The 15966-nt window shown below is 50.2% G+C and overlaps 1 protein-coding gene across 1 annotated transcript; it reads right to left on the bottom strand.

Moving 5' to 3' along the window:
- Positions 1–4610: 4610 nt before the first annotated feature.
- Positions 4611–15701, bottom strand: Spink4 (serine peptidase inhibitor Kazal type 4). Its single transcript, XM_052176256.1, has 4 exons — positions 15431–15701; positions 9888–9928; positions 6905–7017; positions 4611–4741 (listed from the first exon to the last, which is right to left on the bottom strand). The coding sequence occupies exons 1-4, from the start codon at positions 15489–15491 to the stop codon at positions 4696–4698; spliced, it is 261 nt and encodes an 86-aa protein (XP_052032216.1). The 5' UTR covers positions 15492–15701; the 3' UTR covers positions 4611–4695.
- Between the last annotated feature and the right edge of the window lie 265 nt (positions 15702–15966).

The following is a 15966-nucleotide window of genomic DNA, read 5'->3' as shown; positions in this document are numbered from 1 at the left end:
GCAGGTGGGAATGTTGGATAAAAGTTTGGCATCTGGACAATCCAGAGTACCTTGCTGTCTTGCTGTGACCTGATTCCAGGACATCTGGCTGGATGTTGGTTTAAAGACCTTGTCCTCATCCTCCACTGCTCCTCCCCATCCTCCACTGCTCCTCCCCATCCTCCACTGCTGCTCTCCATCCTCCACTGCTCCTCCCCACCCTCCACTGCTTTTCTCCAGCCACAGGCCTTGGTTTCAAGGTGACGTTTTTGTTGTTGTTGTTTTGTTTTGTTTTTTTGGTTTTTTGAGACAGGGTTTCTCTGTGTGGTCCTTGCTGTCCTGGAACACACTCTGTAGACCAGGCTGGCCTCGAACTCAGAAATCCTCCTGCCTCTGCCTCCAGAGTACTGGGATTATAGGCATGCACCACCACTGCCCAGCTGACATTTTTTTTTTAATCTGTGTAGTTTTGGCTGTCCTGAAATTCACTGTGTAGACCTGAGATCCACCTGCCTATGATTCCTAAGTACTGGGATTAAAGGCAAGCACCACTATTCCTGGCTTTAAGGTGCTAGTTTGTTTGGGTTTTTGGTTTCTTGAGACAGGATATCTCAATGTAGCCCTGGCTGTCCTGGAACTCACACTGTAGACGAGGCTGGCCTCAAACTCACAGAGATCCTCCTGCCTCTACCTCCTGAGTGCTGGGATTAAAGGTGTGCGCCATCACTGCCTGGCTTCGAGGTGCTCTTCTAAGGTGGTCCCTGTGGTTGGTTTGTGAATGGCCTGGCCCCTAAACAAACCTCCGAACTGTCAAGAACCCAGTATCAACTAAGTAGTCTCTCCCTGCAGCCAGTTCAGAACCAGTGGCCTAGGAAGACAAAGACAGTTGTCTGAGTACCGGCTGCCAACGCCTGTTAACCACACCCTTTGGGCTCTACGTGTCCTTTGAGGCTGTGCCTGTTGATTTTGTGGACGTCCACTACCACTGTTTTGTTTGTGTTTTAGATTTCTTACATTAATTAACTTTGTATATATGAATGTTTTGCCTGCATGTGTAGTGTGCATGCAGTGCCCACAGATGCCCAAAGAGAACATCAGCTCTTCTTGGAACTGGAGGTAGAAAGTTGTTAGCTGCCGTGGGCATGCTGGGAATCAAACCTGGTTCCTCTAGAAGGGCAGTAAGTGCTCCGTATGTCATCAAGCTTGAGAGTATTCGGAATGCTCTCCCCACCCACCCCCATCCCCCACCCCCACCCCACCCCCATGCCTCTAAATGTTTGTGTCTGTCTGTTTGTCTGTCCCTCCTTTAGACAGTCTTACTATATAACCTAGGCTGGTCTTGAACTTGTCCTTGCCGCCTAAGTTCTTGAATTACAGGTGTACACAACTGTATATAGTGTTTATTTGCTGCTGTTGTTTGTATGAGTGAGTTTGTGCATTAGAACCCTTTTAAATTAGTTGTTGTCAGCTGACTTTTTAGCATAGTGCTCAGGGGTTAGGCTCTCTACCAGCCACTCTGAGGCTTATTTTATAACCAAGAGGGATTCACTGAAGTCCCAGGGACTTAGGACTGGGTAGGTAAGTCGCCCGACCTGTTGGCAGTCAAGGTAAACAGACAGTCTGGACTCAGGACCCAACCCAGCCCACGCCCAGCTTTACTGGAACTGTTCTCTGTTTTATATGACAGCTGTTTGGCTCTGGGTCCCATTTAACAAGAAGCTGCTGTGGGGTTTGGGGACAGCTTAGCTGGTGAAGCATTTGCCACACAAGTAAGATCTGAGTCTGATGCTGGAAACCCATGCTTTTATTTTTTAAAGCTGAGAATGGTAGCACATATTTGTAATTCTGGCACTGGGGAAGTACAGACAGGCAGATTCCTGGGGCTCGCTGGCCGGCCAGCCTAGTTACTGAGAGACCCTGTTTTACAAAGGATAAACAGGGTGGATGGCCCTAGAGGAAGCAAGCCTGAGGTTGTCCTCTGGCACGTACACGGAGAGTCACTCAGCACCCAGCACTGTCTGGATGTCAGTGATCTGAGGAGATGCGGAAGGCAGCACAGCTACAGCACAAGGCCAGGTGCTCTATGTCCGAACCGTGCGCTTTTAAAACACATTCACTTGCAGTATGTGGATGGATGTTTTGGCTGCAGGCGTGACTATGCTCCATGTGTGTGTCTGGTGGCTGCACAGGCCAGAGTGGAGCATGGGCTCTGGGACAGTTGTGAGCTGCCATGTGGGTCCTGGGAATGGAACCCAGGTCCTCTGCAGGAGTAGCCAGGGCACTTAACTGCCAAGCCATCTCCAGCTAGCTCCTAGCCAGTTCCCTCCCTCTTCCTTCCCTCCCTCCCTCTCTTCCTCCCTCCTTCCCTCCTTCCTCCCTTCCTTCCTTCCTTCCCTCTTCTGTAGTGCTGGGAATCAAGGCTGCTAGGCAGGTATACTAACTCCCCAAACACAGCCCGTGGTTTTAATCTCTGCTCCTAACTGTCACGTGGTCATACACACTTGGTCTGTTTTTTAAGATGTATTTTTACACAGTGTGTGTGGTGCATTCATACAGATACCCATAGAGGCCAAAGGTGCCGGATGCCCCTGGAGCTGGAGTTAACGGTGGTTGTGATCTCCCTGGTATGGGTGCTGGGTACTCTTGTAAGAGCAGTGTGTGCTCTTAACTGCAGAACAACCCTCTCCAGCCCCTTGAGGATTAGTTCTATCAACCTGACAATCTAGAATCATCAGGTAAGGGAGTTTCCTTGGCGTCTAAATTAAGTTGAGTTGGCCTATGAATGTCTTTGAGGGGATTTTTTTAGGTATGTTAACTGAGGAAGGCAAACACATCCACAGTGGGTGACACCATACTCTAGGCAGAGAACTCTGAACTGCATGAGTGGAAAGCAAGCTGAGCGCCAGCAGGCGTGCATTTGTCCTTGCTTTTGCTTCTTTGCTACGGATGCAATGTGACCACCCTGTCAAGCTTGAGTGACTTCCTGCCATCAGGGATTAACCTGTTGCTTTGGGGGACGGATGTATTTATCATAGCAACAGAATTTAAAACTCTTTAAGACAGTTGGTCTCTGACCCTCTCTAGTTTATTCTCCTTGGAGCTGCCTATGAGATGCTAGAATATGTGAGAGTTCTATTTACAAGCCTCCAGTGGCTCCAGTGCCTCTTAGGATGAAGACCCTGCTGTCCCTGCCAGGCACGGTAACTTACACTTATAATCCTAGCACCAGAGAGGCTGATGCAGGAGGATTGCCATAAGTTCAAGCCTGTACCGTCCTGTGAGACCCTGTCTCAACGCCCAGCACACATTTCAGAAGAAAGGACATGAGTCCCTTTCTCTGCACCTTCTCTCAACTCTTTTTTTTTTTTAATAGTGCATAATTTTTATTTCCTCAGTTAAGCAGATAATGCAAGCACTTTCTTAACCCATATATCCTATCAATGCTCTCAGTCTTTTGATTAAATTAAAAGAAACATACTTGAAACTGTTAGAAACTAAGCCATGTTGTAATTATAGGAATCGGTCTTCCAGTCACATAATCTGGCACCAGATACTAGAGAGTAATAGACACAGAAATGCTTATTTTGTCATTCTTGGAAGAGTTTCCACTTTTTTTTTTTTTTTTTTTTTTTTTTTTTTTGCCCTTTTCAAGACAGGGTTTCTCTGTGCAGCCCTGGCTGTCCTGGAACTCACTTTATAGACCATGCTGGCCTCGAACTCAGAAATCTGCCTGCCTCTGCCTCCCAAGTGCTGGGATTAAAGGCGTAGGCCACCACCGCCTGGCAAGTTTCCACTTTTGAAAACACTCTGGTCTCCCAGGTCCCAGGATCCAACTTGTTTTCTACTGTTCTGGGGGAGGTCTTTATACCCACTGCTGTCTCTGTGGACAGCCCCTCTTTCCTCTACTTCTGCTCATTTGGTAGGTGACTCCTGTTCATCTTTGAGGATACGATCGAATGTCTCTTCCATGGGAATCCCACCTCTGAGACTGTTGGGGTCCAGCTGGTGTCAGCCAGTCGGTGGATGTTAATTTGAGCAGGGCAGGTATGCCAGTCATCCTGCTGTGCTAGGACCTGACCTGAGGCTGGACCTGAGATCCAGGGCTTTCTAGGAAAAATGCTTTTCTATTCAGGAAAGCACCTGTAGGGCATAGAACATTGCCCAGTTTTGGATGCTTATTAGTAATAAATACTTTGTGGCACTCGATTGTGTCTCAGTCGAAAAAACAGAATAGTTTACTAGTGTAAGAAGTAGCTCAGTTGTACAGTGTGTACTGCTTGAATGCCAGCTACGCCCTGTCTGGCTCGTGTGCATTTGTGTGCATTGCCTCCAAATGCTGGTCAGCCCAGGATGAATCCATTCATGGGTCCAGGCACCACGGGACCACACACTATTCGGGTGTTCATCTTCTTCAGGTTTGTAAGTAGAACACTGGGTGGTGCGCCGGGGTCAGAGTCTGACCTCAAACAGATGGAAGGAAACTGGGACCTCTAACTGGGACATGTACCAAGGTTGAGGACCACCAGGGCAGCTGGATAACAGATTCAGCTAGGAGGGCTGTTGAGGCTGGTCCCATCCCATGCTGCCACCTCCCCAGAGTTCCCAAAGACTGGGCCACTTCGCGAGCTTAGACTGCATCTTTTATTTCATGTCGTAGCCTCTGGAGCATCACTGGGCTCCAGCTTGAAGTCCCACGACTCGAGTGCACCTCCTGGCTCAGCATGTCCCATCCTTCAGGATCTGAATGTCCTTTTTGGTTTTCCTAGAATCAAAGAAGATAAGAATCGGGTCATTAACTGTAGGAACTACAAAGGATGATTGAACTATGCCCAGTCCAACTAGACTTCTACTGAGCCCCTCTTCAAAAATGTCCACATGTAAACCGGATTGAGGGATCTGATAGCACCCCTCCCCTATAAACTGCCCTCCTACATATATCCTGGGAACTTCCAGATCTCTAGGGTTTCAGCTAACAACACTTGCTGATGGCTGCCAACCCTCTGTCCTATCTGTTATTGCACGTATATCATGGCCCCACCAAGATACACCAGAGACCAACTGTCTACAGACACCACTGACTCCCAAGGTTGCCCTTATAACCCCGACCTTAGCAAGGGATACCACTTGTCACCCAAGGTCATAAGTAACACGTACTAGGCCTGGAACTGCGGGAGGCTGGGCAAAGGATTCTGACTTCAACGCCTTCCTGAACTTTATAAAACCAGTTCAAGGCCTACACAACTTAACCCAGGCCCTGTTTAAAACTAAAAGACACAGATGTAGCTAGCTTTGCATGTAGGAGATCCTGTGTATTCAATTCCTAGTACTAAAAGAAAACAAAACCATGAGTTCAAGATCACTCTGGGTCACAGCATGTGGGGCGGTGGACCGTGAGAGGGAGCTTGGTAAGGTCAAACTAGGGCTTGAAGCCCCTGAGGACCCTGAATGGATGGTAGGAGCTTCGCCTGATCCCTGGCACCAGATCCCTGCACATAGCCACAGCTCCCGAGTCATGTAGGGGCAGCGCCCCCAAGCCCTTCACATGTAGATGAGGCACCCTTAACATCTCAGACCAAGCTAATAGGAAGCACCTGCTGTTGGACCCCAACCCACCCCAAAACTGTATGTAAGATCCTATCCAGAGGAATAAAGGTGTGTGAGAGCATCTGTCACCCCAAGAGCTGTCACACTGACTGGGAAGAGAACACTCCAGAAGCGTTTGCCACCAGAAGCTCCCCTACACTCCACTCTCTGGCCAACACTCCCACCAGTTCAGTTCGGCTTGGTGCAACCAGTGCCACAGCAGCTGCCAGGGCACAGCACCAGAGCAGCTGCAGGGCAGCAGAGGAGGTAAGCCCCGCCCCCTTGTGCCCTTTCTCCTTTGCTGGAACCTGCTGCCCGCCCGGCCGGCAGGGCCAGAGATCTCCAAGGATAGCAATAACAAGACCCTGTTTCAGAAAGAGGAAGGGAAGGGAGGAAGGGCAGGTGCTCTCGCCCTCACTCCAGTCACCCTCCACGCCCACCCAGTAGTAGACTGAGCCTGTCAGTTCTTCCCCCAAATATCTCCTAACCATGAATTTTGGCATGACCCTTTTCAGAGCCAGGAGCCTATCTTCCATTTTCTCCAATACAGATGTCCACATCTGCCTACACAGCTTTGTGCTTGCCAGAGATGTCTCCCTGATCTCGCCAGGCTCAGTCCGACTGATAATTTTACTGGTGAGGAAATGGAGACCAAGCAGATGATCTAATTAATGTACCTAGGTCTCGGTCTAACCTCTACTCATCTCATGACCTCACCCACTTCACATTCTACTACATCCAGCTTCCTGATTTCCCTAAGCAAAAACTAACTTCTTTACAGACCTTTCCAAATTCCCTTTCTCCTATTTAGAAATGTATTTCCTGCTCTTTTTTGCTAGCTGCTTCCACTTATGCTGCTACAGGGTGAGCTTGGGTCTCACCTGCTCTAGTCTGCCCAGCCCTGCTCCCTTTCCGCTCCTGTGTGCTCCAGGTCTTGAGCTGTGCTACTATTGGCCGACTCTTGGCTTGGCTTCTTTTTGTCTCTTAGCCTGACTCCAAGAGTCTAGAGAGGCTCTCAGAACTAGCCAAAGTAAGTGCTCAATAGATAATAGTTGTCTAGAGGAATGAAAGATCAGATAAGATTAATCAGTCAGGGACAGATCTGGAAAAATATCTCAGGGTTTCTGCCCCTCCCCTGGTTCCTGTCAGTTTCTGACTTTTGACCTGGGATCCCATGCTTGCTTTGAGATGCATTTAGCTCATTCCAGCAGACAGATATCTAAGGACTCTTTTTTTGGCTGTGTTAGTATTTGAAGGAAGATGAGATGAAGCCCTGCTCCTTTCAGTCAAGCATGCACCAGAGAGAGGGCCATCCAAACATGTTGGATGGGAAGGAACTTACATCCGGGTCACGCAGAGGTGGCATTCATTTTCGTATGTGACCCCATCCGTGCCACAGATCGGGTTAGGTGTCTGGGGACAATTTGGAAGCTCGGCCATGTGCTCACAGATGGGCTGTGGAAAACAAGTAGTGGGGGTGGGGATTCAGAGGTAGTGGCCATGTGCCCACAGGCTCTGCTTAGAATGTGAAATCAGCTACTCAGGACTCCATGGTGTGTTTGCTTGTGTGTTGTGCATACGACTGGATGTATATACATAAATTGGAGCCTATGTTACTTGAGCCATGGTGTGTGACATCCTTCTTGTGTGTGTGTGTGTGTGTAAGAAGCTTGTGCCTAGAGCTCCTTGGTTCATATGCTTCTCAGAAGATGTAACTAGAGACTCTGCTCCTGGTCCAATTCTGAACCTAGTAAACAGTGATCCATTATTCCTAGGACGTGTCTCACTCCCTAGGGGCTCCTGAAATCACCAAGGCCAATATGATCTTTATTGTGTATGTGGAGGGGGGTGTACATGTGTGTGTATATATGTGCATGTGTGCTATGCAGAGGCCACTGAACATTGGATGTGGTGGTTTTTTCCAGACAGGTGCTCTCATAGTCTGGAACTTACCAAGGAGGCCAGGCCAGTTGTCCAGCAAGCTCCGGGGGTTCCTAACTGTCTTAGTTAGGGATTTAATGGTGGAACCCCATGACCAAGGCAACTCTTACAAGGACAGCATTTTAATTAGGAGCATGACAGCGTCCAGGCAGGCCTGGTGCAGGAGGAGCCAAGAGTTCTACATCTTCATCTGAAGGCTGCTAAGAGAACACTGACTCCTTAGGCAGCTAGGATGAGGGTTTTAAAGCTCAAACTCAAAACAGCATACCTACTCCAACAAGGCCACACTTCCAAATAGTGCCACTCCCTGGGCATACTCAAACCACCACACTACCTCTGCTTCCCAAGCGCCAGGTCAGGGTTATAATATGGATGCTAGAGGTCTTCACATTTGCAAGGCAAGCCATTACTGATTGAGCTCCCCCAGCCCTCCACGTGGTCTTTCAGGTCTCTGTGGGGAGGCTGGAGAAATGGTGCAGGGGTGGGGGGGTGGGGAGTGGGGGGAGTGGCTTACAGCTCAGACTCCAACTGAAAGCTTCTCGGACTGAACTGACCCAAGACTGGGATTGGAGCTTGGATCAAAGATAGAGTGGGGGGCGGGGGCAGTGTAGGGGAGTGGAAGATACCCATGCTCTAGGGCTCGCTCAGCATGGCGGTGCACAGCTGTGAGACCAGCAGTTAGGACGCGGAAGGAGGATCCCAAGGTCAAGCTTATCATGAGGTAGCTGAAAATCAGCCTCTGCCACGCGAGGCCCTGTTTCAAAAAACATAACACCTAAAGCCTGCGCTCCAGAGAGCCCAGATCAGCCAGCCACTGAGGCTTTGCAAACGTGTGAGCCGTCCCCATTCTCAGCGTCCCAGCTTCCTCCACAGCGAAAATGGTACATAGCAGGGTTCGCCTCGCGAGGACTGGCTGAAGTCGGCACGTGAAGCACCTGGTTCTTTGGAACCAAGTACGTGAAGCTGGGTCTGCTTGGACTAACGGATAGGGACGATCCTGAGGCTGGTGCTTGGACCTTGCCACTGGAGGTGCGAGACCCAAGGTGGAACCTGGCAGCGCAGTTTGGTGTTTGCGCACTTAGAGTGACGTGCCACACCAACCCCAGTAGAATCTGTGTGACAAGTTCCACAGACTGAGGCAAAAATTTCAAAAGAAGGAAGCCTCCCGGAACCGGTTGTGGAATTCTTGCCCAGAACAAAATATTGAGCTGTAGCTTCATGGCAATTTATCTGTTTTGTTTTCTTTTCTTCCTTTTCTTATTTACGACATGTTCCTGATAGCCTAAGCCAAGATCTTAAGCGAGAAAAAACATCCCTTGAGACAGGGCCACTAACATGACCTTATCTCCGGGGAAACCAACACTTTATAAATCATTTACAAAATTATATAATAGTATTATGATAGATTAAAAACTTTCCCAGCAATAAAGTTTCATATAACTGTACGTGTGTCATCGGAGGTGAGCTTTGGTATATGGTAAAGAAAGCCTCAAAAAGAATTAAAACAGTTTAAATTTATGCGTTGAAGATTTATAAAAAGAAAAAAGAAAAATCAGGCATTAGATGTTAAACAATAATTGACCGTAAAGATTTATTAACCTGCTCTTGGAAATATGCCACTAGCCTTGGATGACTTCCCAGTGAATACATCCTTTCAGAGTTGTAATACTTGGATGAATTCTGTTGTGCCAAATAATCATGATATTACCCATTCTGTTTCTGATTCACTGAATACATCTTTTCAGAGTTGTAATGTTTGCTTGATTTTTGTGCTTTACAGTGCCAAATGATAATGGTGGTATTCATGGATGCTTCACTGTACACATCTTCTAAGAGTTGTAATATCTGGGTTTTTTTTTAAATGTATAAAAACCCTTGCTTGAGAGCTACAAAATACACTCATACTCAAACTGCCTCTGTGTTTGTTTCTGTTTGTCACTGACGAATCCTTACCCACCTAGTCTTCTAGGACCCTCATCCCAGGGACCCCCATGCCTGACTGGGGTGGTCTGTGGCAGTGGGGGTGAAGGAGGAGATGAGCTTGGGAAAGAGCGACATTCACAGAGCCTTCACTCTGGCGGGGTGTGACCTCTCTGGCCTGAGACCTGCAGCCGGTCCTGTGCTACACAGCACAGCAGGTGAGGTGCCCTGCTTAGCTGGGTGACCACCAACCGGAGGAAAGGACCTTGGAGAACAGGACAGAGTCAGATCCTGAGGGCTGAGGCCGGGGTTGAAGCTTGGGCCTGCTCCGTCCGGAGGAGGTATTCTGAGGAAAACGCGAGTGCAGGAGGCCACCTAGGCTACCCTGTGACCACTGAAGGTGTCAGCAGAAGAGCTGACCTCCAGTGGACGAGAGGACTGCTGCAGAGTGACGACGGCCTTACCATTCTGGAGAGAGCAAGCTTCCCCGCTGACACCGGCAGCTCTGGGGGACAAAAAGAACAAAGCAAGATGCTGTGAGCTCTGGCTGCCAGGGGAGAATCTGGGGACCCCTCCTGCTCGGGGCACCTGGCCCTCAGTCTCGACTTCTCCAGGAAAGGCAGACAGACTCAGAGGGCCGGACCACCAGAAAGCTGACATCGTGTTGAGTTATGTGAATAAAGTCAGAAAGTCTGGTATTGGGGAGTGACAAATCAACCTGCTTCTAATTACTCAGATCCCAGTGGGAATTTTGTGTCCTGTATAATAATAATAATAATAATAATAATAAAATAAATCAGCTGTTAGCTGTATGCTGGACATGGCAAATATGTCTTTTGGTTCTCTCCACACCTCTCACCACCGGAACAGAAGAGTGACTGGAGGCAGTAAATGTATCTGCCAGCCAGAGGCCAGCACGGGCCTAAGGTACCGCCAGCCCCAGCTGCTGGGAGTGCGAGCACACCCAGTCCCTTCACAGTCAGTCCCTCCCTCTGTGGAATTAGCCTTGGGGAATGGGGCTGCCTCAGCCAGCCTTGCCTCCCGCATCACAGACATCCCCTGACAATGGGGTGTCTCTGGAACATGCTGAGGTGCCACACAGTTCCGAAGCTCCCTGCAGGGCCACCCTACACATGGTCACATCAGCCAACTCCCTCCCTCTGGCCAGGGAGCATTCCCACACTTGTCAGTAATGCATTCAGGCTCAGGTCTGCCTGCTCAGGTCTGCCTGCTGGAGCGTTTGGCTGACCTGTGAGAGTCTCAGAAGGCTTGAATGACATGGTCCTGTAAGGCAGAGCTAGGACTTACACCATCCCAAGTCGGACTCCCCACGCACACAGTTAGTGCCCGGAAGGCTTGGCTGAGCCTCTTACAGGACGTGAGCAAAGCTGTGTGACCACGGGTATGTGGGTGGGCGAGAGACCTTGAGCTGTGTCTAAGGCCCAGATGGGGGTGGGGGGGAAGAGTGGCTCTGAAGGTGGGGGAAGGGGTGGATGCTTCTGGATGCCTCTGCAGAGCTATCCAGAGCCGGATGAGCTCTTTCCTTTCATGTAGAGGAGCCCTGCAGTGCACGAGGCTGCGGGGAGGTGGGCTGCGGGGAGGTGGGCTGCCGGGAGGTGGGCTGCGGGGAGGTGGGCTGCGGGGAGGTGGGCTGCGGGGAGGTGGGCTGCCGGGAGGTGGGCTGCGGGGAGGTGGGTTGCCGGGAGGTGGGCTGCGGGGAGGTGGGCTGCCGGGAGGTGGGCTGCCGGGAGGTGGGCTGCGGGGAGTGGGCTGCAGGAGGTGGGCTGCCGGGAAGTGGGCTACGTTTCCATATGGAGCAGAAAACTGTGATGCAAAGGGAGCTGCCTCCAGCATCAGAGTCCCACATGTACTGCAAGCTTAGCTGATTTGACCTTTTCATGGAGATTTCCCAGTCAGAGAGGAAAAAGGGACTAAAACTGTCACCCTGGTATGCTCTGTCACCTTGGCAATGGGAGATCAAAATGTGAATCCAAACTTGTCACCAAAATGCTCAAGCTTTTCAGTCATAGCTAGAAATGACCTGAATGTCCTCCCACAGGAGAACGGATAAAGTGTGAAACTTAAATACAGCGGGAGTACTATACAGCAAGGAAAACAAGTACACTCAAGAGGCAGAGCAGGAGGATTACCACAAGTTCGAGGCCTGCCTGGACCTCATGTGGAGTGAGTTCCAGATCAGTCAGGGCTGCAGAGTAGGACTCTGTCTGAAAACAACACACACACAAATAAAGAGCAACAAGCCATGTGTGCATTCATTACTTTTCATTGATTGTTGGGATAAAACATCATGACCAAAAGCAACTTCTTAAAGAAGGAATTTATTCTGTCTTTTGGTTCCAGTGGGATTAAGAGTCCATCATGCAAAGGACATAAGTAGTAGGCGTGGTGGCCGGAACAGAGGCTGAGAGCTCACATCCTCAACTCCTCGCACAAAGACTGGAAACACACAACACTTAGTCCCAGTGATGCACTTCCTCCACGGAGGCTCCACCTCACAAAGGTTCTACAACCTTCCGAAACAGCACACTAACTGGGGAGCCAGCGTCCAAATGCCGGAGCCTGTGGGGCCATTCTCACCCAAACCACCACAGTGAGGACGCCTACAGGGCCAGTAGTCAGGCTGAGGCAGGAAGATGAGGAAATTGAAGCCAGCCTAGACGACATCAAAGACCCCGCCTGAAATAATCCTTACGCAGGGCTGGAGGGACAGCCCAGAGCACATACCACTCTTGCAAAGACCTGAGTTCTGATCTCAACACCAGTGCTGAAGGGCTCACAACCGCCTGCAGCTCTAGCCCCAGGGTGTCCAATGCTTCTTTTCTGGTCTCCTCGGGTGCCTGCGCTCATAAATACATACTCCACACACTAGCACACATGTGTAATCTTAAAAAGTAAACTCTTTTGAAAAGATAAAACAGAGTAACAGCAACAACAACATTGGAAGCACCCCACGCACATAGAGAAGCTAAACTGCAAAAAGATTTAGCTGAGCAAAGAAAGCAGACACAAAAGGCTCCGTGGAGTGAGACTCCACTCGTGTCACAGCTAGAACAGACCTGCCAGTAAAGTGTGACAGAGAAGGCAGATCAGCGTGGTGTGTATGTGTGTGTGTGGTGTGTGTGTATGTGGTATGTGTGTGTGTTTGTGTTTGTGTGTGTGTGTGAGGTGTGTGTGTGAGGTGTGTGTGTGTGTGAGGTGTGATGTGTGTGTGTGTGAGGTGTGAGGTATGTGAGGTGTGTGTACATGTGAAGTGCGCGCGTGTGTGTGTGTGTGTGTGTGTGTGGTATGTGTGTGAGGTGTGAGGTGTGTGTGTGTGTAAGGTGTGTGTGGGTGTGAGGTGTGTGTGTGGGTGTGAGGTGTGTGTGGGGTGAGGGGTGTGTGTGTGTGTGTGTGTGTGTGTGTGTGTTTGCCTCTGAGCCCTGAACATTACTGCTGTCTCTGAGACAGGGACAGTTCAGGATGGACCAGCAAGAAAGAAATTTCTGGAGGGATGGAAACATTCTGTTGTATTGTGTATCTTGTTTGCTGTTGTTAAGAAGGTCTTCCTATGCAGATCAGGCTGGCCGCAAGCACATGGAGATTAAGCTGCTTCTGCCTCGTCCTGGGATCACAGGAGTGTACCACCTTGCCCAGCTAGGTTCTGTATCTTATTCATGCATTTTATATATATAAGAGCTCTGTCTTCATGCACACCAGTAGAGGGCATCAGATCTCCTTACAGATGGTTGTGAGCCCCCATGTGGTTGCTGGAAATTGACCTCAGGACCTCCAGAAGAGCAGTCAGTGCTCCTGACCACTGAGCCATCTCTCCAGTCCCCAAGTTCTATATCTTGGTAGAGGTTTGAGACATAGAGGTGCATTGTCACCGTTCATCCATAAGAAGTACTGAGTAGAAATACCACGTGTGCCATGGCTGGTAACTGTTAGGAGAAAAGCACTACAATGGCTGAGTAAATGTGCTGGGGAGGCCTATGGTCCTAGCTTTTAGGGGGCTGAGGTAGACCAACCAGAAGTCCCAAGTGAGACCCAGCTCTGTAGCAGAACAGAAATGTCAAACATTTAAAAGGCAGAACGCTTTTAAATGATGGGGACTCTGGCTCCCGTCACTGTTACTCAACTCCCTCTGGACCAGCATGTCGCAGCCACATGTTCAGGGCCCGTGTGAACCGACCTCGCCCCCAGCCTTGCTCCCGGGGCTTGCGATCTAATATATCCTCAATGTCCCTAGGACCCAAGGGTCCCTCACAGCTCATGGTCCTGAAGCAGTGCCTTCTCTGACTCATGCAGACCTGCTGCCTGAGATGCCCCAGGTCCCCCCACTTCACACACACACACACACACACACACACACACACACCACACACCGTCATAGCATCCTCCCAAGGCTCAGAACCTTTCCCTACTGTCCTCCACAGTTCCTTGAGGAGACCTGGATTTGAGCTTTGTCACAAAACCAAATGTTGTCCCACTCACCGGGTCACCCCTGCCTCCTATGAACTTGAGTTTCTTGGGGTTCCCCCCGTGGCTCCTCATCAGTGCCTCACCCAGTGAATATTCAGGAATCGAGCACTAAAGCGTGGTGTGGGAAAGTCCAGAACCCTACACAGTCAGAATTTCTTCCTAGGGTTGTGAAAACTTATCTTTCACCCCAGGAGCCCCTTGCCTTGACCCAGGTGCACCCTTCTTGTTCCAGCAGGGCTGGAATGTGAAATGTTTACAAGGGCCTCCCACTGCAGGAGGAGGTGCTTGGGAAATGGGGAACAGGCCTGGGGGAGGCAGCCTGTGTCTGACCAGAGACTGCAGGCCCCTTCCTCCTCACCCTGCTCCCAGCTGGGACCAGCAGGAGGTGTGGGGCATGGGGTCAACGGCCCTGAAGTCCTTGGCACACTGCTTTGTAATGTGACTCTCAGGCTAGTTCTGCTTCCCTGTTCTGTATGTTCTCAACACACAAACTAGTACATTCTTTAAAGGATTAACTTAACTCCACTCCAAACCTGACACTGGCTCCCTCTTCACTCGGAGGGAAAGGTTCTCACCTTGATTCCCAAGACTTTGCCTAACATAGCTCTCAGCTGCTTCTCCCTTCCTCCCCTCTCCCTCCTCCCCTCTTCTCCCCCTCCTCCCCTTCCTTCCTCTCCTGTCTTCTTACTCTGTACCCATGCCCTTCACCCCCCTCCATACACCCAGCACCTCAAACACTCTACCACGCTTCTACCTCAGGGCCCTTGTATTGGATAGTTCCTCCACCAGGACATTCTTATCCAAAATACCTTCTTCACCCCCTCACCTTCTTCAAGCTCTCCTCAAACCTGAATCTAAGAGACCTCCCCTGATTTAACACCGTAGCTCCCTCCCAGTCCCCATCACCCAGCTGCATACTTTTCTTAATCCTTATCATATTCTTGTTTACTATTTATTGTCTATTACCGCCCCACCTTCCCACTAAGCTTAAGATCTGTTGGGACGGCGCCTTTTTTGTTTTGCTCCGTTCTATGTTAAAGGACAAGAAAAGTATCTGACAGCAGCTGTGAGACTGCCGAGATGCTCCTGGCCTTGAGGAAGTCCACCTCTGATGTATGTGTCTAACCACCCAAGGCCCCCACTTTATGCTCAAATGGTTGTCTTGGGTCCCCTACTACACCTAAGTGTCTCTTAGCACTCACTATCCCACAGTCAACCTGAGGCCTGACTGTTCCTTCTGTCTCCTCAGCCTCCAGTCCAGGACTGCTCAGTGCATCTTCAAACTGAAATAGAATCCTACTTCACAGTTCCAAGGGATGAGGACTTGGCAGCTCTGGTCCAGAGGCAGGACTGAACCCATCCCTTGTCTCCCAGTGTTTTGCCTACTATAGTAGGATGAACACAGACGGAAGAGCTATGCAGGAAGCCCAGGCCTCACAGGATGCTCCAGGCCTCGCCTCCACCCCCACTCCCAAGCTCACCTACTAAGATCAAGCTTCAGAGAGCCCCAGTTCTGCCCACTCACCCCTGTCCATGGCAAGGAGGGGAACCAAGGTCAGGGTGACCAACCACAGAGGAACAGCCATGCTGCCTGTGAGCTATGTGACCACAGCCAAGTGTGGGCTGGGCTGACAGGGAGGCTGGAACCTATTTATTGTGCTGATCTTCACTCTTATCTTATCTGTGACCAGTTGGCAGCCTCGGTGTCACCCCAAGTTAATCTCTTCATCCTGACACCTGGGAAGGGCTCGCTCAAGGCTCGAGGCTGAGGCTGACTTTGTGGTGACAGGACGCTGGGCCTGAGGGCTGGAGCTGGCTGGCATCCAGAGCGAGCAAAGGGTTGGACAGGCTGCAAGGCTGACTCCTTGTGTTGATTAAAGCAAGGAGTGGGAGGGAGAGGAAGCAGAGAGAAACACAAAACAGAGCCCAGGCGGCAGTAAGGAATGACAGTAACGGGTGGGCAGCAGGAGGCAGGGGGAGGGGAAGAGAGCCATGGGCGCCTCTGCCAAATCTGTGACAAGCCACTTTCCTTATTCAGACCTCACTTAAGTGTTTATTTGG

This window comes from Apodemus sylvaticus, chromosome 3 (assembly GCF_947179515.1).
Source record: "Apodemus sylvaticus chromosome 3, mApoSyl1.1, whole genome shotgun sequence".
Classification (NCBI taxonomy): domain Eukaryota; kingdom Metazoa; phylum Chordata; class Mammalia; order Rodentia; family Muridae; genus Apodemus; species Apodemus sylvaticus.
Note: the sequence above shows the minus strand (reverse complement) of the source record. Positions and strands in the feature narration are given on the sequence as shown.

What these genes read in the sequence shown, in the direction of transcription:
- Spink4 (XM_052176256.1), bottom strand. Translation starts at nt 15,491, where the DNA reads ATGGCTGTTCCTCTGTGGTTGGTCACCCTGACCTTGGTTCCCCTCCTT. An exon ending in CCTCCTTGCCATGGACAGGG is followed by an intron (nt 9,929 to 15,430) that starts GTGAGTGGGCAG and finishes TTTGTCCCCCAG; the next exon opens with AGCTGCCGGTGTCAGCGGGG. An exon ending in CACCTCTGCGTGACCCGGAT is followed by an intron (nt 4,742 to 6,904) that starts GTAAGTTCCTTC and finishes CTTTGATTCTAG; the next exon opens with GAAAACCAAAAAGGACATTC.